Below are 23693 nucleotides of genomic sequence, written 5' to 3'. Positions count from 1 at the left end.
AGTGCTGTCTCCCATGGCAGCCTCCCTGCAGTCCCCGGTTGCTGCTGTTGCAGCAGGTGTGGGGCACTGACTGGATGGGTCACCATGGTTTATCGGGGATTTTATTTCACCTGCCTCAAGCGCCAGCTTTTTGGGGCTGCAGCGGCGAAAACACACAGGTTTCACTGAACCTGTGTATGTTTGCACACAAAAAAAAACTTTTTTTATGGGAGATCTAATTGAATACCCTGTAAAGAAGTATCGGTGATACATCGGGAAAAATCACATTGTTCACTCCCTATATTTCATCGCACCTAATTGGATACTGCCCAAAGGGGATCACTAATTACATATTTATTGAGATCTGGTTGCAATATTAGCACCCAAAATCACATAGCAATCTGCAATTATACCAGCGTCATTTATTACTGAGCAACTACACGTCCCTTCGATGTGCTCAAAGTGGAAACAGGACTCCTGTGCATGAGCAGTTCCGCTGCCATGCATGCATGGTAGGTGGCGGATTAGGATGGAAAACCAGGCCAAGAAATGTATGGAAGCAGCCCTAATGAGAGCAGGGCCTGTTGCAGGGATGAGGTCTGTTGAGGGGATTCCTCCTCATAGGGCCTGATTCTGAGCTGGACGCAGTTATGGCCTTCCTTGCATCTTTTGCTGCAGTCGCATCTGTGACTTTATGCTAATAAGGCTACAATGCAATTCCCTAGTGTACATCCATGCATCCAAATATGCAAGGACTGAGGCGCCCACTTTCACAGCTCACCTCCGGCCCCCATCGCGCCCGCCGGCAGAATTCAAATGTTACTGCTGATGGGTGCAATATCAGCATTTCAGCTAACCACCCCCCAGGGTGGTGAGCTGAAATGAGCGAAAAGTGACACGTTTGGGCGCCCATGTCTTTAGTCGGGTTTAGCTGCTTTACGCTGCTAAACCCGTCTCTTATGGGCACGATCAGCACGATAATGGGGGGCTATAGAATATCGCCCCGCGATCTCCCGTCACTTTAGATGGGAGAACGGGGGCAATAAAAGATTTGAATCCCGCCCAATGTCTCAATATGTAACCACTTTCAGCAACAGTACCACACTACATTACACCTGCGTCTGATTAGGCAACCTTCTGTAACCACTCAGTAATGCCCAATACATTTCTACACTTCTTGGTGCAAGTGTCTGAATCTGTACTGCAGCTCTGTATGAACACCATTACAGTGCATCCATGCGCAGTGCAACTCAGATGCAAATGCAGATGAAAAACATTGCACAAGAAAAAAATAAAACACATTGGCCCGCACAGGAAAAAAACACATTGTACCCTAGAGAAAACCAAAAAAACAAACTGACCCCCCTAGGGGAAAAAAAGCATAATATAACTTTTGGTAGTACAATTTGTTTAAAAATTTCCATTGATATTTTAAAGTCCCAGTAAAATCAAAAGGTTTTATAATTATTGGCTGTAATATCTATATATTCATTTATTTATTAACATTTATATAGCACTAGCATATTGCACTGCACTTTTTTTTCAAAGTTTTGGTAGTACAATTTGTTTAAAAATTTCCATTGATATTTTAAAGTCCCAGTAAAATCAAAAGGTTTTATAATTATTGGCTGTAATATCTATATATTCATTTATTTATTAACATTTATATAGCACTAGCATATTGCACTGTACTTTTTTTTCAAAGTTGGGCAGGGGCGGATTGGGAACTGAAAGTGTATCTGAAATTTGTAGAACCAGAGGTACAGTATACCATGTAACCATAGTGGCAGCACCACCCCTCAATTGTCAACAAAAAAAACAGGTCCCACATGCACACTAGCCCACCGGGCTCTTCCCTGTTAGCCCTATGGTCAATCCACCCTTGTGCATGGTCGCCATTGTCAGGGAGGGCTCTAGGGGAACCCTCTCCCTGCTAAGTGTGTGATGTGTAGCCCGTAGGCCACAACGGGCTAACCCCACCTTCAGATGGTTTTAGCTGCAGGGGCCAATCTTAAACCTAGCAGCATCACATCCAATTGCGGCTGCAGGCTGGAATGGACGAATCGCAATAGGTATTGGAGATATCTGCTGCATTCCCTCTGCCATTCAGTACAGCAAGGTTATACTAAAGGCCAGTACTCACTGGCCGATGTGGGAGAGATGTGTGCTGAGCGAACCGCTCAGTACACATCTATCCCGCCGCTCAGTACAGTGCGATGTGTGCTGAGCGTGCGGGGGGGGGGGGAACGCTCATTTCACCCAGCGGGTGAAATGAGCGACCTGCTAGATTGGCCTGCATGACAGGCCAATCTAGCACCAGCGATAGCGATGCGTGTGGCTGCGCATTGCTATCGCTGGGGGGCATACACACGGAGAGATCATGCTTAATATCTAAGCAATCTAGTCAGATTGCTTAGATTTTAAACAGCGATCGCTCCGTGAGTACCCCCCTTAAGGCCGGTATTCAATTACCTTAATAATTAATCGCGTATTAACTTAATAATTAATTAAGGTAATTGCGTTGCTGGGAGCTACTCAATTAATCAGCGGTAACAGATGCTACACACAGGTGTCCTGAACCTGTGTGCCTTTGGGACAATATGTTTTTTTTTTGGGGTGACCAAACTGGATAAAAAATAAACATCAGAGTTTTTGCTCCAGATGTATCTTCGCAAGTAATTGAATACTAGCCTAATTTTTTGTGCTGTCCGAAAAGATTATTATTATTTTTTCCGGGGGGTGGGGGGGTTTATATCCGCAAACACTACTGATAAATGGGTCCCAAGTCACAACGCCACATACAATTAACCGCTATAACTACCCTCAAAAAGGAGACGTTTGCTCGGCGTCCATGCCATGGTATGAAGGGTGAAGGTGCTGTCCCCACATCGGGTAGGACTCGGATGCACACACCTAGGCTGTCCGCCAGGGGAGACGCAGACTACAGAAGGCGCAGCACTTTTTTATATTGCGGTGTCCACCAGTGACCGGAGCGATCCATAACCATAACAACTACATAGACATATTAGGATGTAGGACCCTCCTCCCCCTTACAGCGATTTATATCCTAGCTGCTGCTGCTATTAGGTGTGGGAGGGGGCAGTTCGCACACCCCGCCTCACTCCCCCTCCCCAGGCTCCCACACTCACGTCTTGCTCCAGGGCACAGGCTCATGGCAAGTTACGGATCACCCAGTCTGAGTGACTGCTACTGGTACTGCGATATCCCGGGGCGCCGATACCCACTCCCGGGGAGTCTGTGAGCTACTCCTCCTCCGGCTTATAGGGAGCGCAGGACACGACTTTCCAGCCACTTCACTGCAAGGGAGCAGCGGCAGTGCGCCCGGGGGATAATTGCCATAATGTGGATGCAGCCTGTGCAGAGAGCGGGCTACGGGGCTGCTAGCAGAGTATAACCGCCAGCTCCTGGGACTGAGACCGGCGCTGCGATGTTGGGAGATTCGCTGTTCTGTGATCGGAGGCTGTGCTATGCTGTAAGTACTGTGCTTGTACCAGCGTGCCGCTGTCAGGTGTATACCTACTGTACCCTCTATCCATGGATATACAGAGAAGTTCTGGCTGAGATAAGATGTCCCGGCACTTATTGCTACAGGGTGCCAGGCTGATGTGCATGGACTGGGCACGTGTTACTATACTGGCTGGGCTGTCTATATACATGTCCCCCTATACTATCACATATTTAGGACCATAAATGAAATGGTAGTTGTGCAGCTGTCACTTGTTTGTGCGTTGTAGTACAGTAGTTGTTTAGCCTCAGTTATATCATATCTTCAGCAGCAGACCCTCATACAGTATATAGACCACATCTGCTGTCCCTGCCTATATATTAGCATATACTCAGCTGCAGGATCTATGCACAGTATGTATGTACACCCATATAAACTACATCTGCTGTGCCAGGCTGTATCTATTCTCAGTATATTCCCAGCAGCAGTATGTATACTGTAGACCACATCTACTGTGCCTGGCTGTATCTATTCTCAGTGTATCCCCAGCAGGATGTATGTATACTGTAGACCACATCTGGGCCAGGCTGTATCTGTTCTCAGTGTATTCCCAGCAGTATGTATACTGTAGACCACATCTGTGCCAGGCTGTATCTATTCTCAGTGTATCCCCAGCAGGATATATGTATACTGTAGACCACATCTGGGCCAGGCTGTATCTATTCTCAGTGTATCCCCAGCAGGATGTATGTATACTGTAGACCACATCTGGGCCAGGCTGTATCTATTCTCAGTGTATCCCCAGCAGGATGTATGTATACTGTAGACCACATCTGGGCCAGGCTGTATCTATTCTCAGTGTATCCCCAGCAGGATGTATGTATACTGTAGACCACATCTGGGCCAGGCTGTATCTATTCTCAGTGTATCCCCAGCAGGATGTATGTATACTGTAGACCACATCTGGGCCAGGCTGTATCTATTCTCAGTGTATCCCCAGCAGGATGTATGTATACTGTAGACCACATCTGGGCCAGGCTGTATCTGTTCTCAGTGTATCCCCAGCAGGATGTATGTATACTGTAGACCACATCTGGGCCATGCTGTATCTATTCTCAGTGTATCCCCAGCAGGATGTATGTATACTGTAGACCACATCTCCTGTGCCTGGCTGTATCTATTCTCAGTATCCCCAGCAGGATTTATGTATACTGTAGCCCACAGTTGCTGTGCCTGGCTGTATCTATTCTCAGTGTATCACCACCAGCAGCATCAGCAGGATGTATGTATACTGTAGCCCACATCTCCTGTGCCTGGCTGTATCTATTCTCAGTATATCCACAGCAGGATGTATGTATACTGTAGCCCACATCTCCTGTGCCTGGCTGTATCTATTCTCAGTATATCCCCAGATGGATTTATGTATACTGTAGACCACAGTTGCTGTGCCTGGCTGTATCTATTCTCAGTGTATCACCAGCAGGGGTCTGGGACTCCAGGTCGACACACCTTATGTCGACACCAGAAATAGGTTGACACGGACAAAAGGTCGACATGAAAAGGTCGACATGATATTTTTTTTACTGTTTTTGGTGTCGTTTTCTTCGTAAAGTGACGGGGAACCCCAATTAGTGCTCCGTGTCCCCTCACATGGCTCGCTTTGCTCGCCATGCTTTGGGTAACGTGCCTCGCTCCGCTACCGCTGCACTCGGCACAAGTTACCGTTTCCAATTGTAGTCCACGTGGATCGTAAAGTATGAAAAAAGAAAAGAAAAACAGATGTGAAAAACTCATGTCGACCTTTTTCCATGTCGACCGTGTTCATGTCGATTGTTTGTCGGTGTCGACCTGGAGTCCGGATACCCACCAGCAGCATCAGCAGGATGTAAAGTATGTATACTGTAGACCACTTCTGCTGTGCCAGGCTGTTTCTATTCTCAGTATATCCCCAGCAGGATGTATGTATACTGTAGACCACAGTTGCTGTGCCAGGCTGTATCTATTCTCAGTATATCCACAGCAGCATCAGTAGAATGTATGTATACTGTAGCCCACATCTGCTGTGCCTGGCTGTATCTATTCTCAGTATATCCACAGCAGCATCAGCAGAATGTATGTATACTGTAGCCCACATCTGCTGTGCCTATAGGCGGCTGGCTCATTGTGCAATAGTTCTAGCCACTGATTTATGGCATTATCTCTTGTGGGGGATGTACAGTGGGGTGAGTCGGGGGTTTTATTTGTTCAGAGTTAAGTGGATGTGCAGAACAGATCTTCTACTGGCCATCAGCTGAAACTGAAGTATTACTGAGATTGTGAAATACTTCATATTGGGTACTCAGCTGAAAGCCAGTTGTTTGTAGAACATCTGTATTGAGTAATGTTTAAGTAAAAGTTCAAACCTTCCATGACATAATCGGACATCTGGATGTTTAACTTCTCTATAATGTATTCTGCAAATGACCATAAGAAATTCCATCTGTTCTTTTCTCCTACTTTGGATCAGTTATTTTACTGAGCCATTGAATATGTTGGCACTTTGCAAATATTCATTTGGCAGTGCCCATACATGTAAAACTCACTAAAATACGGAACAATATAATTTTGCATAAAACAATTTATTCCTATGGACAGATTTGTATCATAGTGATATACTAAATAATCACACCTCATTTTGATCCGTTTTGCTTATGCATACTGAATTTTGTGAAATGTATACTGTACATGTGTTGCCCTAATTGCAAAATTTGTGTTACATTTGCTTATCTGAAGCTGTTTTGGGGTTTTTGCATAGGCTACTGTTCCTGTTGTGTGTTTTCAGTAACATGAAAAAAGTGTCTTTGTTGCTATATTGTGACGTTACATAATCTGCCCAGGGTTTAGCGAACCACTTCCTCCTTTTACAATGCATACGTTAAAGTAATTTCCTTTTCTATAGACATGAGACAAGTAAAATGTCTGCCACAAAACTATTTGTTAAATGCTGACGTGAAGTAACTTTTTTTTTTTTTTGTATTGTTACAGTTTTCTTGCAGATTAAAGTACATATATAGCTACGTAATATTTATATTTTGGTGCATTGTGCTTTCATGTGTTTTTTTTTTTTTTTGTGTGCTTTCTTCTGCGGTTTTGTTTAGAATGTAGCAAATTCATTTTATATCAGTTGGTTAATCATCTCCTCCAAGGACGTATTTAGGTTAGCTACTGTTACTACAATTGGCAAGTACAGCTTTACACGGTAGTAATTGGTGCGTGCACTTCCACATACCTAGAAAGAGAATTCTTTCTACCTCAAGAAGAATTTTTCAACAAGAGGATGTAAACATGTCCTCTAGGCACGTGTTATCTTCTTTGCAAATATAGTTACGTTTATCATGCCGTTGGCTTGTAAGTATTGTTATTCTCTTACGTTTATTTTGTTGACTTTCCTAACATATACATGAATTTATTTTTGGGATTAGACCTAATACTTTTCAAAAGTTTATGAAAATATCATCATGTTTGTATCTGCAAACTTATATGCCAAAAGCACTATTTGAGACCACAAATTACATTGTACAACAAATATTACTGTGTAAGCTACATTAAATTGGGCCAAACCAAAAAGAGATGGGGAATGTGAATGCTAAGGGAGATATTTATGAGGAGGAGAATAATTTAAAACGGGGGTAAAAGGTGTTTGAGAGTTCCAAACTGTGACTGTGAAATTCTCAAATATTGTTATTTTAATTAACCCCTATATTTGTGTCCTATTATGCACATTACTTAATACAGAGTTCAGTATGCTTGTAGGCAGGTGCTAGGTTAACTCTGATTATCACCCATAATTATGTTGAAAAATAAAAAACAGCAAATATTGCATCTGATTAAAATAATTGTTCTCCCATTTCTAAGAGATGCAATATGTAACATATATTCTGACATTTGTATGTTATTCATGGCAACTTGGTTGGCACTATTCCATTTGATAATTATTTTTACATTATCACACTGAATTGTATGGGAGCTACCATTCATATTCATAACGTAATGATTCCAGGATTCAAGGCTAGCTGTGGAGAATAACCTGTTACTGTATGCCTTATTATATAAACAAAAGTGACCTGATCCTTTTCCAGTGTTACATTGCACAGATTTGTTTACACCTAATAGGTAACTGTAGAGATCCTAGGGGGTAATTCAGAGTTCATCGTAGTAGCAAATGTGTTAGCAGATGGGCAAAACCATGTGCACTGGGGGAGGGGGGGGGGGGTATAACATTTGCAGAGAGAGTTAGATTTGGGTGGGTTATTTTGTTTCTGTGCAGGGTAAATACTGGCTGCTTTATTTTTACACTGCAATTTAGATTTCAGTTTGAAACACCCCACCCAAATCTAACTCTCTCTGCACATGGTTTTGCCCATCTGCTAACACATTTGCTGCTACAATCAGGTCTGAATTAGGCCCCTGGTACACAAAGCTCAGTGCCGATGGACCAGATCCTATTGGTCATACCCTATATAAAACTACCTCTGCTATATGTAATTATAACGTCAAAGTAGTAATACACCATAATACGTTAGTAATGCCGCTTTCACTTTCCTCTGAACAGAGTGACTCATAGGTAAATGTACAACTTCTCATAAGTATGTACCATAATCATAATATTAAATATGTATTGTTGTTAGCTGTGTTATAACCTAAAGGCATAGTGTGCCATACTTGGGGAAGAGGAACGCTATTGTAATTATTGTAAAGCCATATTTGTTATTATTCAATATTGCAAAGCATAAACGGTTTTCAGTATTGATACACAAATGTAATTCTTTATGCCAATGTTTAAGATGTTGTTTTAAATACTAAGGGGGTATTCAATTAAACCTGAAATTTTTTTGGGGCGCAGAAAAGTGCTTTTCGCAGTTTATTTCTTCAGTCTGTTCAATTAGCCCCCTTTTTTTCTCCCGAAAAATGTAACATTTTCAGGGCAGGATCTATTGTACTAAAGGGAAAATGCGGACAAAACCCAGAAAACTGCTGTTTTCGGACCTTGGCTACATTTCCCATATGCACTAAGCACTGGAATGCGATGCATTCTGGGACTTCGATGCTGTGGGGTTACCTTATAGAAGCCTCTGGGCTTCTTTCCGCATTTTACCCAGAGAGGGATCCTATCGGATCTTCCCAGCACCCCCTGCAGTCGCCTCATCACTGTGAGCATGCACAGTGGGATTCCCGGGGCCGAAACCGCCTGAGGCAGTAGAAACAAAATCCTGATAAGTGCTAGCCTGGCAAGTATATTAGCCATGGTAAATGACTGTGGCAAATTGAATACCGCCCTTTGTTTACAAACATTGAATATAGTGTAATAAGCGTAAATAATATGCATTACATCCAATGTGTCGGTATGATTTTTTTCGGCTTGTAGATTATAATTATCAATACAAATCTGGGGTGTGGATTATCTTTCTCATCACATATTTGGGGTATTTATCAGAGCATAAAGAGAGTTAAAGTGAAGAGAAATAAAGCACTAACTAAAGCTCCTGTCGTTTTTCAAACACAGCATGTAACATGGGTATCCGGACTCTAGTAGCTCGACACACATTAGGTGGACACCTATTGGTCGACACAGGAAATAGGTTGACACTGCCATTAGGTCGACATGAGTTTTTCACATTTTTTTTCCATACTTCACGTGGACTACAATTGGGAATAGTAACCTGTGGCGAGCGAATCATGGCGAGCGAATGCTATGCACTAATTGGAGCTGTTTGTGCTGTGTTTGACCTACTCAGACCTAATGTAAGAGGCTGGGAAATTTGTGGGTGACGGAGGTTTGAGATGGTATCAACTGATTTGTTGGTTTGATACAAAATTGTTAGTCTACGAATTTCATCCTAGCATAAAAAAAAAAGAAAAGAAAAAGTTAACCTGGTTCCTTTAGCTTTGTGATAGATGTATGCTCGTGTCTGTACAAAAAGATACATGTTCACGCGTAAAAGCTTGCAGTGTTTCCCTTATTCTTCTGTACCCGTTACACATACCAGGATGGGAGAGACATAGTACCTGTAATGTGGATAGTACGAGAGCATTATCTCTTTCCAGTAGAAATATTATTAGAGCAAACATTGAGCCCTGCAACTGAAGAGTAAAACTGCAATCGCCTCACCCAGCAAACAGACAGCGGCTTTCTCTGTTTATTTTAGTTTTGTGGAAACATGCAAAAAATGATCGGCATTATTTGGGATACGTGACTGAGTTATGGGTGGCACACTGCTGATATATTATTTTACCTTTTACTTACAACTCCTTTTAATCATGAAAATATAAGCCCACTGTTTACCTGGAATTCTTGTGTAATATCAGGTCATATAAAGGGGATGGTACCGGGATGCCAGCAGTCAGAATACCGCCAGTGGCTCCCGATGAGCAGGATCCCAACACCTGTTAGGTAAGTACTGTAACCCAAACCTCCCCTTCTTAGTGCCGGCATTGTGATCCATGTCAGGATCCTAGCGTCGGCCTTCTAACCAGTGTTGGGATTCCGCATGTAAAGCATATCTGTATATATAATTATATCTTTATGTAAAATCAGAAGCATTTTTTTTTTTTTGCAATTAAAATCTGATCCTTATTGCAATACATGGTGCAAAGCTACTAGATTTCATACCATTGTGGTCTCTTATCATGCACAATTTAATGGAATTTAGACTAAGCTCCAATGGGACAGGGATTGATGCAACTGAGCATCTCCAAGAAGGCTGCCTAATGGGCCAGGCCTGGCCAACCTGTGGCTCTCCAGATGTTGTGAAACTACACATCCCAGCATGCCCTGCCACAGTTTTAGCCTTCCCTAATAGCAAAACTGTAGCAAAGCATGATGGGACTTGTAGTTTTACAACAGCTGGAGAGCCACAGGTTGGCCAGGCCTGCATTAGGCTATATGTCGCCTAGGTGCCCGACGGCGATACGGGCGACCCGGGAGCGGGGGAGTGACGGGGGGGGGGGGGGGAGTGAAGTTCCTAAGCTCTCCCCCGTCACCCGGCCCCATAGCTATGCATGCTAATATGGACGAGTTCTCGTTCATTAATGAACAAGAATGTTCATATCGTTCAGTGAAATCGTCTAATGTGTAGGGCCTATAACTCTGCGGATATGTAATTTGTTTGGAGTCCTACTGGGAAAAGCGCCATATATGTACTATACATGTATGGCGCAACACTATTTTATATATAAAATAGTGTAATAGTGCACTGAGGTCATGTTTTTGTTTCCTACTGTGGCCTTAACTTGTGTGGAGTTTGTATATTCTCCCCGTGCTTGCCTGGGTTTCCCCTGGGTGTTCCGGTTTCCTCCCACAATCCAAAAATATACTCACAGGCTAATTGGCGCCTAACAAAAGTAACCCTAGGGTGAATGTGTGTGCGTGTACATGTTGTAGGGAACATAGAGTGTAAGCTCCACTGGGACAGGGACTGATGTGAATGCCCAATTCTCTGTAAAATGCTGCAGAATATTACCTCTTTTCCACTAGCTCCTTAAAACATGGGTAAATGTGTGGGGGCGCGCATTTACCCTTTTTTTTCCCTAGTGGAAAAGGGTCGCCCTGCAAATTCCCGGATCAATGATCCGGGAATCCTACCCAGGTAGCTAGCCGGGTTGAACACGTGTTCAACCCGGCTAGCTGTCTAGTGTGAACGGGAGCCGCGTCGAGGCGACACGGCTCTCGTTCAGTGTATGGGAGGGCGGCGCTGGGAGATCATGTGATCTCCCAGCGCCACCCCTGCCGCGTCACAAGCAGCGTCACCAACCCGGCAATATGCCGGGTTGGGGAGCGCTGTCTGTAAGGGGGCTGTAGCACGGGTCGCAGCCGGGTCAGGCGACACGGCTGCAACCTGTGCTACTAGTGGAAAAGGGGTGTATGTGTGTGCTGTATGAATAACTGGTAATAAATGTGTATGTGTGTGCGTGTGTGTATGTGTGTATATATATATATGTGTGTGTGTGTGTGTGTGTGTGTGTGTGTGTGTGTGTGTCTTTGGATTTGGATACATACAGCATTATTAAATTAATCAGAATGGAGATTGTTACTATAAAGAGGGATTCTAGACAATCCATGTCCTTTGAAAGACCTGGTTGACTTGAGAGCGCTACACACTGGTCAATACCAGTGAAAGATATGAACGAGATGCCGTTCATGTCTTTCAGTGTGTAGGCACCAGCGATGAACGATGCGCTGCCCTGTGCTCGTTCATTGCTGGTGCCGGCTCGTTTAAACATGCAGGCCAATATGGACAATCTCGTCCATATTAGCATGCATTGCTATGGAGCCGGGTGACTGAGGGAGTGAAGAAACTTCACTCCCCCCTTCGCCGCCGGGTCGCCCGTCTACTTCTATGCAGACTGAGCCCACCAGCAAAGCTTACAAACTTTATCTTACCCTGAATATACATTAAAGTCAGTGAAACCATGACTACTTTGTTTATATCCTTTAAATTCGCACGGACTGTAACTTAGAATATTAAAAGGATAATTAAGAAAGGCAAGTAGGCATGTCCTTATGTCCTTTCCACTGTCTCTGTGCATTTCCTAACATGCCTGCTAGAGAAGATAGCATAGCTTTAACATCTACAGTGATAAGAGAATGAAGAAGTGATTGATTGTTCACATACCAACTCATAAGCATGTTTAGGTGAAATGTATTTCTTCAAACAAAACAATTGCTGCAAAGTGTTTGTTGGTAATAGTTTTACAGTTGCATTGAGGCTGTCGGTAAGCTGCTATACTATGAGTCAAGGATGTCTGTATTGAAATCTAAGAGCAGGTAAAAGTCAATAATGGCACATTCAGAGAAGCATCCACGCAGAGCTGGGAAAGTAAAAGTGAGAAGCAAGGTTACAGGAAATTCATGGCTTCTGGTTCATGGGAATGAAAAAAAAAAAAGTGATGAAAAATGCAGTGAGTGGGTTCTGAGTACATGAAACAAAAGACAAGATATAAAGAAAACATATAAAGGAAAATGTGACTATAAAATCGCTGCAGCATCTTATAAAAGATGAATTCACTTTTGTGCTATTTCATTTCTCTCCGTTTCCTAACAAGTTTACTCCCACAACAAACCTTCAAAATGCCATTGTTTTAGAGCCTCTGTTGTCATTCCAGGCGAGGGGCCATGTTGTAATCACACTAGAGATATAAGAGAACAGATTTACGACAACATTGTAAAAAAAAAAAAAAAAAAAAATATATATATATATATATATATATATATAATATATATATATATATATATATATATACACACACACACACACACACACACACACACACACACACACACACACACACACACACACACACGCAGTATGAATTACAAACGGTCGGGATGCCGGCCGTCAGTATACAGACAACGGCATCCCGGCAGCGGGGTGAACACTAGGAAAATCCCCGGCCTTCTTCCCTCCCGCTAAATGGTGGTGACACGCCTCCGTTTTCCAATCAGAGCCCATTGCGCTCCCCCTGCCCCATAAACGGCATCATACTATCAATCAATGACAGTCTGATGCTGGCCTGCTTCCTGTGTTGCAGGATACGTTTGCACACATGCAGAGCAGATCCTGCGTGTGCGCAACGTACCAAACATCAGTACATTGTGCCAGTGTCCTCGGGTGCAACTGCACCTGAACGACACCCTCTATCTGGTCATCTCCCCTATTTTGCTCGTTATGTACTTTTTGGAAAATTTAGCAAACCTTCTATAGAGAGGACAAGTGGAGAAGGTGCCCATAGTAACCAATCGGATTATAGCTATCATTTATCTAGTACATTCTATATACAAATGATAGCTAGAATCTGATTGGTTGCTGTGTTCAACACCCCTCTTGATAAATTTCCCCTTTAGAACTTAACAGCAGATAAGAACTACTTGGCCTAAGTATATATTTGGATTGTGGGAAGAAACCGGAGTATCCAGAGAAAACCCTTTTTTTTTTCTTCTCATTCATTTCTTTTTTTTTGTTTGCTGATTTTTTTTTATTTTTTTTAAATAATCATTTAAACAAAAAGAAGAAAAAACAACCCTACCTCTTGCATCTCTCATTGTGATGTGAAGGAGAGGTTTACAGAGAAATGACAACGAAGATACTGTAATCGCAGTAAGATGAGTATGGCTACATCTGTAGCTTAAGTTGGCTTCATTTATATGGCAGGTTTCACATTGAGGTTATACCATAGCTTGCTAAATAGCGATGCTTGTAGTGTGCTTTTATCTGTTCAAAGTATTACTGGAAATCAATTTCCAATTTGGAGTCTGTGTTTACAGTTTGCAATTTCCTAGACTTTGGTCTAGTTTAGTATTTTGCCCCATATAAAAGAATAAAAAAACTTAACATAATCCCATTTCTATTCTTCCCCTAAACTGTCACCCAAAGCATGTACCTAGTTTGCCTATATAGTACAGTATGTATACTTGTGGCCCAAGTGAGCTATGAGTTCTTTATAAGGGTGACAGATGAGCCATATTGCTGTTATCTATTTTATGTGTTATTACAGAGTTAATGATCCCCAACTCCCTCTCCTCAGAAATGTATGTTACACTTAAATAAGGAGTACTGAACAATCTGGAAATGGAGAGCAAAAAAATTGATTTATTGGATAAATTCTATAGATTCCCAGTGCAGTCCTTTAGAACGGAGTATTATTTAGCTAAGGTTTTAGCTAATCTCAGATTATAGAGATCAGTGGTCAGGGGTTAAATGGGACAAGTTGCCATATAAGTATCCAGGACTTATTTTGACATTACCAGTTGCATAGATAACACAGTAAAGATTACAGGTGTTTTAGATAATCCCTTGCTGGTCTCTATATGGATTTGATATGTGGGCTTTATTTTAGACTGTTTCATTGGCTGTTATGACCATTGAGGGTTGCTGTGTGGTAGGATTATAGATGCATTAACAAGCTGCTGTCTGCTAGCCTTTTAAAAGAATTACTGAAACGCTGCAATGCAAAATATTGACAATTGTGGACTGGATAGTTAGAAACTGATGCATATACTGACTTCTCAAATATAACTGTGGGATATCTTTTTGTCTATTTCTTCTTTCTCGTACTATATAAGTTTACATAATTTTTTTTTTTTTTTTGGGGAAGCACCTGGCTAAAACATGACAAAGATGTAAATACTTAACTACAAAATGTTTATTTCTTGATGTTTCCTTTGACCGAAGTATTTAGTGAATCTAATACAGTTTATGAAAATGTTTAATTTGTTCCATTATCCAAAAAGAGAACATATATAATGTAATGAGTTTGTTGTGTTTTAGCCAATCTGTAAAATTAGTAAAGCCGTTATTCACAATAAACACTGAAGCCCCTATTTACTAAGCCTTAAGACCCATACACACTGGGCGATTTTGGGCTGAAAGCAGATCACTTTTGGTATGTTGAGCAGCTTTCAGCTCAAAGCCGCCCAGTGTGTATGCCCAAACGATGAGCTGTGAGCGCTGATGCGTGCCCCTGATTCAACGCTGGTGGTCGCTGTTCATCTACTGGTATTACCAGTAGATGAACGGCGGGGTGAGCGGCTTTCCATAGCGTCCTGCTATGGAAAGCCGTTCACCCCCGCTGACATCGCTGGGCAGGGGGGAAAAGCGCCCAGTGTGTATGCACTGAGCGCTTTTCAGCCCAGCAATGTCAGCGATCATCGCTGTGCATACATGCTGGGCAAAAACGCCCTGTGTGTATGGACCTTAAGATGGAGGTAAAGTGGACGGAGATAAAGTACCAGCCAGCCAGCTGCTAACTGTCATTTTTCACAACCAGTCTGTGACATGGCAGTTAGGAGCTGATTGGCTGATACTTTATCTCCGGCCACTGTACCTCCATCCATGGCTTAGTAAATAGACCCCATATTCATTAATCCATATAAATGTAAATTATGTTCTCACTAGTCTAGATACAAATGGATGCCTGTGTATGCACTGACTGACATGACCCACCATGTTTTTAGGACATTTCTGAAGCACCTTGATTATAGAACAACATATTTAACTTCGTAGGCAGCAATTGTTGTGGTGGTTGTTGTTTTTTTTTTTTTATTACACATAGGTACAGTCAATGAAAAATGTGAAATGAGTGCACAAGGAAGTAAGGCCGATCAGCGTCACCAATGATCAGTGATCCAATAGGGAATCTGCAAAATTCAACATTTTAAAATTTGCTGACTTACTGACTTTTTTGGTCAGTATCGGCAAGTCATGTTGGATTTCCCCTATCCCCTGAGTAAAATAAAATTAACGTAATGAATTTCATGTTTAGTTACTGTTCTTCCCTTATCATGCGTATATTGTACCTAAAATTGTTTACAATAGTGACATTCATTTATAGATCCAATGATCTCCAACGGTGTCTAGCATGAACTATTTTAGTCTGGTTATTACACTTAAAGCTTAAAACTCCCCACTCACCTCCTATTGTACATCTCAGGATGTGTACACACTAGAGTGTCATATCGTATCGGCGGTACACACCAGGACGATGTAATGAAAGATGGAACTATCCTTCATTCCGTTCTTCATTACACTGCACCAGGCAACATGAGCTATCTTCCGATTGGCAATGCAGTACTACTGACCAGAGGATATCGCATGTGACCCGCAGAAATATACACTGCTCAATATACACAATATATCGTTCCAATTTGATTGGAAACCACATATCATGATATCAGCCAGGTGTGTACCCACCCTCATACTTACCCCAGTTTAAAAAAGCCCCCCAAAAATAGAAAATCCATGTAGACGAAATTCCTTGTTTTATCATGCACAAAATGTTCTTGTGTTTTTAGTAAGAAAAAATCTTATACACTGCTCAAAAAAATAAAGGGAACACTTAAACAACACAATGTAACTCCAAGTCAATCACACTTCTGTGAAATCAAACTGTCCACTTAGGAAGCAACACTGATTGACAATCAATTTCACATGCTGATGTGCAAATGGAATAGACAACAGGTGGAAATTATAGGCAATTAGCAAGACACCCCCAATAAAGGAGTTGTTCTACAGGTGGTGACCACAGACCACTTCTCAGCTCCTATGCTTTCTGGCTGATGTTTTGGTCACTTTTGAAAGCTGGCAGTGCTTTCACTCTAGTGGTAGCATGAGACGGAGTCTACAACCCACACAAGTGGCTCAGGTAGTGCAGCTCATCCAGGATGGCACATCAATGCGAGCTGTGGCAAGAAGGTTTGCTGTGTCTGTCAGCGTAGTGTCCAGAGCATGGAGGTGCTACCAGGAGACAGGCCAGTACATCAGGAGACATGGAGGAGACCGTAGGAGGGCAACAACCCAGCAGCAGGACCGCTACCTCCGCCTTTGTGCAAGGAGGAACAGGAGGAGCACTGCCAGAGCCCTGCAAAATGACCTCCAGCAAGCCACAAATGTGCATGTGTCTACTCAAACGATCAGAAACAGACTCCATGAGGGTGGTATGAGGGCCCGATGTCCACAGGTGGGGGTTGTGCTTACAGCCCAACACGATGCAGGACGTTTGGCATTTGCCAGAGAACACCAAGATTGGCAAATTCGCCACTGGCGCCCTGTGCTCTTCACAGATGAAAGCAGATTCTCACTGAGCACATGTGACAGTCTGGAGACACCAAGGAGAACGTCCTGCTGCCTGCAACATCCTCCAGCATGACCAGTTTGGCAGTGGGTCAGTAATGGTGTGGGGTGGCATTTCTTTGGGGGGCCGCACAGCCCTCCATGTGCTCACCAGAGGTAGCCTGACTGCCATTAGGTACCGAGATGAGATCCTCAGACCCCTTGTGAGACCATATGCTGGTGCGGTTGGCCCTGGGTTCCTCCTAATGTAAGACAATGCTAGACCTCATGTGGCTGGAGTGTGTCAGCAGTTCCTGCAAGACGAAGGCATTGATGCTATGGACTGGCCCGCCCGTTCCCAGGCCACACACACTACTGAGCCTCATTTTGACTTGTTCTAAGGGCATTACATCAAAGTTGGATCAGCCTGTAGTGTGTTTTTCCACTTTAATTTTGAGTGTGACTCCAAATCCAGACCTCCATGGGTTAATAAATGTGATTTCCATTGATCATTTTTGTGTGATTTTGTTGTCAGCACATTCAGCTATGTAAAGAACAAAGTATTTAATAAGAATATTTCATTCATTCAGATCTAGGATGTGTTAACCCACTTAAAAAGATGAGCTGTCTGTAATTTCCATCATAGGTGCACTTCAACTGTGAGAGACAGAATCTGAAAAAAATAAACAGGAAATCACATTGTATTATTTTTAATCAATTTTCTTGTATATTGTTGTGGAAAATAAATATTTGGACACCTACCAAGCAGCAAGATTTCTGGCTCTCACAGACCTGTTACTTCTTATTTAAGAAGCTCTTCTATCCTCCACTCGTTACCTGTATTAATGGCACCTGTTTGAACTGGTTATCTCTATAAAAGACACCTGTCCACACCCTCAAACAGTCAGACTGCTACCTCTCCACCATGGCCAAGACCAGAGAGCTGTCTAAGGACACCAGGGACAAAATTGTAGAGCTGCACAAGGCTGGGATGAGCTACTCGACAATAGGCAAGCAGCTTGGTGAGAAGAGATCAACTGTTGGCGCAATTATTAAAAAATGGAAGAAATACAAGATCACTGACAATCTCCCTCGACCTGGGGCTCCATGCAAGATCTCACCTCGTGGGGTATCAATAATCTTGAGGATGGTGAGGAATCAGCCCAGAACTACACGGGGGGACCTGGGCAATGACCTCAAGAGAGCTGGGACCACAGTCACAAAGGATACCATTAGTAACACACTACGTCGTCATGGATTGAAATCCTGCAGCACCCGAAAGGTCCCCCTGCTTAAGTCAGCACATGTCCAGGACCATCTAAAGTTTGCCAGTGACCATCTGGAGGATTGGGAGAATGTAATGTGGTCAGATGAGAGCAAAATCGAACTGTTTGGTATAAACTCCACTCGCCATGTTTGGAGGGAGGAGAATGATGAATGGCATCCCAAGAACACCATACCCACTGTGAAGCATGGGGGTGGAAACATAATGCTTTGGGGCTGCTTTGCAGCAAAGGGGACAGGACGACTGATCCGTATTAAGGAGAGGATGAATGGGGCCATGTATTGTGAGATTTTGGGCAAAAACCTCCTTCCCTCAGTAAGAGCATTGAAGATGGAACGTGGCTGGGTCTTCCAGCATGACAATGACCCCAAACACACTGCCCGGGCAACTAAGGAGTGGCTCCGTAAGAAGTATTTCAAGGTCCTGGAGTGGCCTAGCCAGTCTCCAGACCTCAACCCAATAGAAAATCTGTGGTGGGAGTTGAAAGTCCGTGTTGCCCGGCGACAGCCCCAAAACATGACAGATCTAGAGACGATCTGCATGGAACAGTGGGCCAAAATACCTGCTACAGTGTATGCAAACCTGGTCAAGAACTACAGGAAACGTTTGACCTCTGTAATTGCCAACTGAGGTTATTTTAAAAAGTATTGAGTTGAACTTTTTGATTGTCCAAATATTTTTTTTTCCGCAAGAATATACAAATAAATTGTTTAAAAATCATACAATGTGGTTTCCTGTTTTTATTTTTTTTTTATTTTTTTCAGATTCTGTCTCTCACAGTTGAAGTGTACCTATGATGGAAATTACAGACCTCTCTCATTTTTTTTAAGTGGGTCAACTTGCACAATCGGTGGATGTCCAAATACTCTTTTGCCCCACTGTATATATTATACAAGAAGCATAATTGCCGACATTTTAAACCATTTGCAAGGATGTTTGCTGCTGACACTTGTCATGGCAGAACATCATGTACGTAGGAAGCTGTGTAGGTTTTCCTTCCTACACTCCATTCCATAAAAGAACATGTTTAGTAAACCTTACAACGGTATAGAACCCAGAAGTACAAAATAATGGCAACTACGTGTAACATACACTGTAATAGGATTTATAGTGTGCAATTGGTTTTGGATCGGACAAGAATGTAAAATCTGTATCTGTTCCAAAAATTATGGATAAATGAGTACTATGATGTAGCAATGTACGAACGTACAGCGAGGGTGTTTGTACAGTTTTTTTTTGTCTTTTTTTTGTCTATTTTTTTGTGCTTCCTTCTCACTATTTCCTCACATCAATTCCCAAAGTTTGCACACGGCTTTAACTTTAGATATGTTTGTATCAATATCTTTATTGTAATATATGTAACATCATTGCCAGTTTTTACAGTCAAATATCTAAGTTTTCATGATAAATGCATGTCTCCAGGAGAGTGCCTGTTAAGTCTCTACCGTCCCTCTCTCAGTGAATGCACCACCTGTAGCTTTCCAGACCAGCAAAAAGTGTGTGTTTTTGGAGCCAAATGATACAGAAGGTATTTATTTAACGATCCCTGGTTCAGTCACTGTTTTGAAAAAGGTCACAGACAGTGGCCAAAACGTTGTCTGTACAGTAAATGCCATTCTGCATCATTAAATTTATTTTGTACATATGGCTCACTCATGAACTGGGTACAGTTTATCTTTCAAAATATATTCTTTAGAACACTAAGTATTTCTTTATGAATGTTCATATGTTTATACTGTGTTTTAGAAAAAAAAATTAAACTTTATGGTCTCTTCACTACATTTATATTAATTATTGGAAAATTACCTCCAGAAGGCATAGCAACTTTTTAATCATATTTTTGCTGATTTGCTGATTTTGTTTTTTAAACTCTGCAAAATTGTATATCTTAATGGATTGTTATTGAAGTGGGAATGTCCTATGACATTTCTTTAAATCCCTATACAAAAAATTTGTATGTTCAGTCCCAGAAGGTTCGCTTAGACAACCAATTATACAGAAACTACTCACCACTGTCTCACACTCCCTTCCTAATAGAATAGGTGTCTGTAGATCCCAATATTATTTTATTTACTTACCCTTTTGCATTTCATTCTCAAATAAGCTTTTTGAACCTGTCCAAGCAAACCCTTAACAGTTACTAGTGTTGAAGAGTATTTTCTTTATCTTGCAGCTTACATGGCATGTAAAAATATGTAGACCTAATCTGTCATGCTAGGATGTTGAGGATTTAAAAGATAACTACACCTATCAGCTATAACATTAATACCAACTATCTAATATTGTGTAGGTCCCCTTTGTGCCGCCTGTACTCAACAAGATCTCTAAAGGTGCTCTGTGGTATCTGGCATCAAGATGTTAGCTGCAGTACCTTTAAGTCCTTTAAGTTGTGAGGTGGGGCCTCCATGGCACAGACTTGTTTATCCAGCACATCCCACATATGGAACTTGGAGGTCAAGACAACACCTTGAACTCTTTGTCATGTTCCTCAAACCATTCCTGAACAATTTGTGCAGTGTGGCAGGATGCATTATCCTGTTGCCAATTGAGAATACCATTGTCACGGGTGTAGTACTGGTGACCGGCGGTCTCCTGACCGCCGGTCACCTTACCGACGCCGGGATCCCGGCAGCATACCGATGCCAGGATCCCGGCGGGGAGGGGCGAATGCAGCAAGCCCCTTGCGGGCTCGCCACGCTGCGGGCTCGGTGGCGACCTGCGGTCGCCACGGGTTCTTTTCCCACTCTATGGGTGTCGTGGACACCCACGAGTGGAAATGGTCCCTGTTGGTCGGCATGCCGACCATCGGGCTAGTGAGCCGTCGGGCTCGTGGAGGAGGTCATGTGACTGTCGGTCAGCTGACCGGCGGTCACATGAATACCACCCATTGTCACGAAGGGTCTGTACTTGGTCTGCAACACTGTTTAGGCATAAATGAATGACCCAAGGTTCCCGGCAGAATATTGGCAAGAGCATTGATCACACTTCCTCCGTCGCCTCACCAGCTTCCCATAGTGTATCATGGTGTCATCTCTTGCCCAGGTAAACCACGCACATGGCGCTCCACATGATATAAAAAAAAATAAGAATTTACTCACCGGTAATTCTATTTCTCGTAGTCCGTAGTGGATGCTGGGAACTCCGTAAGGACCATAGGGAATAGCGGGCTCCGAAGGAGGCTGGGCACTCTAGAAAGATTTATGACTACCTGGTGTGCACTGGCTCCTCCCACTATGACCCTCCTCCAAGCCTCAGTTAGGACACCGTGCCCGGACGAGCAGACATAATAAGGAAGGATTTAGAATCCCGGGTAAGACTCTTACCAGCCACACCAATCACACCGTACAACTCGTGATACTATATCCAGTTTGACAGTATGAAAACAACTGAGCCTCTCAACAGATGGCTCAACAATAACCCTTTAGTTAACAATAACTATTTACAAGTATTGCAGACAATCCGCACTTGGGATGGGCGCCCAGCATCCACTACGGACTACGAGAAATAGAATTACCGGTGAGTAAATTCTTATTTTCTCTGACGTCCTAGTGGATGCTGGGAACTCCGTAAGGACCATGGGGATTATACCAAAGCTCCCAAACGGGCGGGAGAGTGCGGATGACTCTGCAGCACCGAATGAGAGAACTCCAGGTCCTCCTCAGCCAGGGTATCAAATTTGTAGAATTTTGCAAACGTGTTTGCCCCTGACCAAGTAGCTGCTCGGCAAAGTTGTAAAGCCGAGACCCCTCGGGCAGCCGCCCAAGATGAGCCCACCTTCCTTGTGGAATGGGCATTCACAGATTTTGGCTGTGGCAGGCCTGCCACAGAATGTGCAAGCTGAATTGTACTACAAATCCAGCGAGCAATAGACTGCTTAGAAGCAGGAGCACCCAGCTTGTTGGGTGCATACAGGATAAACAGCGAGTCAGATTTTCTGACTCCAGCCGTCCTGGAAACATATATTTTCCGGGTCCTGACAACGTCTAGCAACTTGGAGTCCTCCAAATCCTTAGTAGCCGCAGGCACCACAATAGGCTGGTTCAGGTGAAACGCTGACACCACCTTAGGGAGAAATTGGGGACGAGTCCTCAATTCTGCCCTATCCATATGGAAAATCAGATAAGGGCTTTTACATGATAAAGCCGCCAATTCTGACACTCGCCTGGCTGAAGCCAAGGCCAATAACATGACCACTTTCCACGTGAGATATTTCAGATCCACGGTTTTTAGTGGCTCAAACCAATGTGATTTTAAGAAGCTCAACATCACGTTGAGATCCCAAGGTGCCACAGGAGGCACAAATGGGGGCTGAATATGCAGCACTCCTTTCACAAATGTCTGAACTTCAGGTACTGAAGCTAGTTCTTTTTGAAAGAAAATCGACAGAGCCGAGATCTGTACTTTAATGGAGCCTAGTTTTAGGCCCATATTCACTCCTGCTTGCAGGAAATGCAGAAATCGACCTAGTTGAAATTCCTCTGTTGGGGCCTTTTTGGCCTCGCACCATGCAACATATTTCCGCCATATGCGGTGATAATGCTTTGCCGTAACATCTTTCCTGGCCTTAATAAGCGTAGGAATGACTTCTTCCGGAATACCCTTTTCCTTTAGGATCCGGTGTTCAACCGCCATGCCGTCAAACGCAGCCGCGGTAAGTCTTGGAACAGACAGGGCCCCTGCTGTAGCAGGTCCTGTCTGAGCGGTAGAGGCCACGGGTCCTCTGAGAGCATCTCTTGAAGTTCCGGGTACCACGCTCGTCTTGGCCTATCCGGAACCACGAGAATGGTGTTTACTCCTCTCTTTCTTATTATTCTCAATACCTTTGGTATGAGAGGCAGAGGAGGGAACACATAAACCGACTGGTACACCCACGGTGTCACTAGAGCGTCCACAGCTACCGCCTGAGGGTCCCTTGACCTGGCGCAATATCTTTTTAACTTTTTGTTGAGGCGGGACGCCATCATGTCCATCTGTGGTTTTTCCCAACGGTTTACCAGCATCTGAAAGACTTCTGGATGAAGTCCCCACTCTCCCGGGTGGAGGTCGTGTCTGCTGAGGAAGTCTGCTTCCCAGTTGTCCACTCCCGGAATGAACACTGCTGACAGTGCTAGTACATGATTCTCCGCCCATCGGAGAATTCTTGTGGCTTCTGCCATCGCCATCCTGCTTCTTGTGCCGCCCTGTCGATTTACATGGGCGACTGCCGTGATGTTGTCTGACTGGATCAGCACCGGCTGGTGTAGAAGCAGGGATTTTGCTTGACTTAGGGTATTGTAGATGGCCCTTAGTTCCAGAATATTTATGTGAAGGGAAGTCTCCTGACTCGACCATAGTCCTTGGAAGTTTCTTCCCTGTGTGACTGCCCCCCAGCCTCGAAGGC

At 43.3% G+C, this 23693-nt stretch overlaps 1 protein-coding gene across 2 annotated transcripts in view; it reads left to right on the top strand.

The window, feature by feature from the left end:
• The first annotated feature begins 2823 nt into the window (after positions 1–2823).
• Positions 2824–23693, top strand: part of ARHGAP6 (Rho GTPase activating protein 6) — a 401534-nt gene continuing 380664 nt past the window's right edge. For both annotated transcript variants that reach the window (XM_063953494.1, XM_063953492.1), the window contains exon 1: positions 2824–3472. Coding sequence is in view for 1 of the 2 variants with exons in the window: in XM_063953492.1 (XP_063809562.1) it covers positions 3428–3472 (45 nt within the window). In the remaining variant the exon portion in view is untranslated. The remainder of the gene's footprint in view (positions 3473–23693) is intronic.

The sequence above is a fragment of the Pseudophryne corroboree genome, chromosome 2 (assembly GCF_028390025.1).
Source record: "Pseudophryne corroboree isolate aPseCor3 chromosome 2, aPseCor3.hap2, whole genome shotgun sequence".
NCBI lineage: Eukaryota > Metazoa > Chordata > Amphibia > Anura > Myobatrachidae > Pseudophryne > Pseudophryne corroboree.
This window is presented reverse-complemented; position numbering and strand designations above follow the sequence as displayed.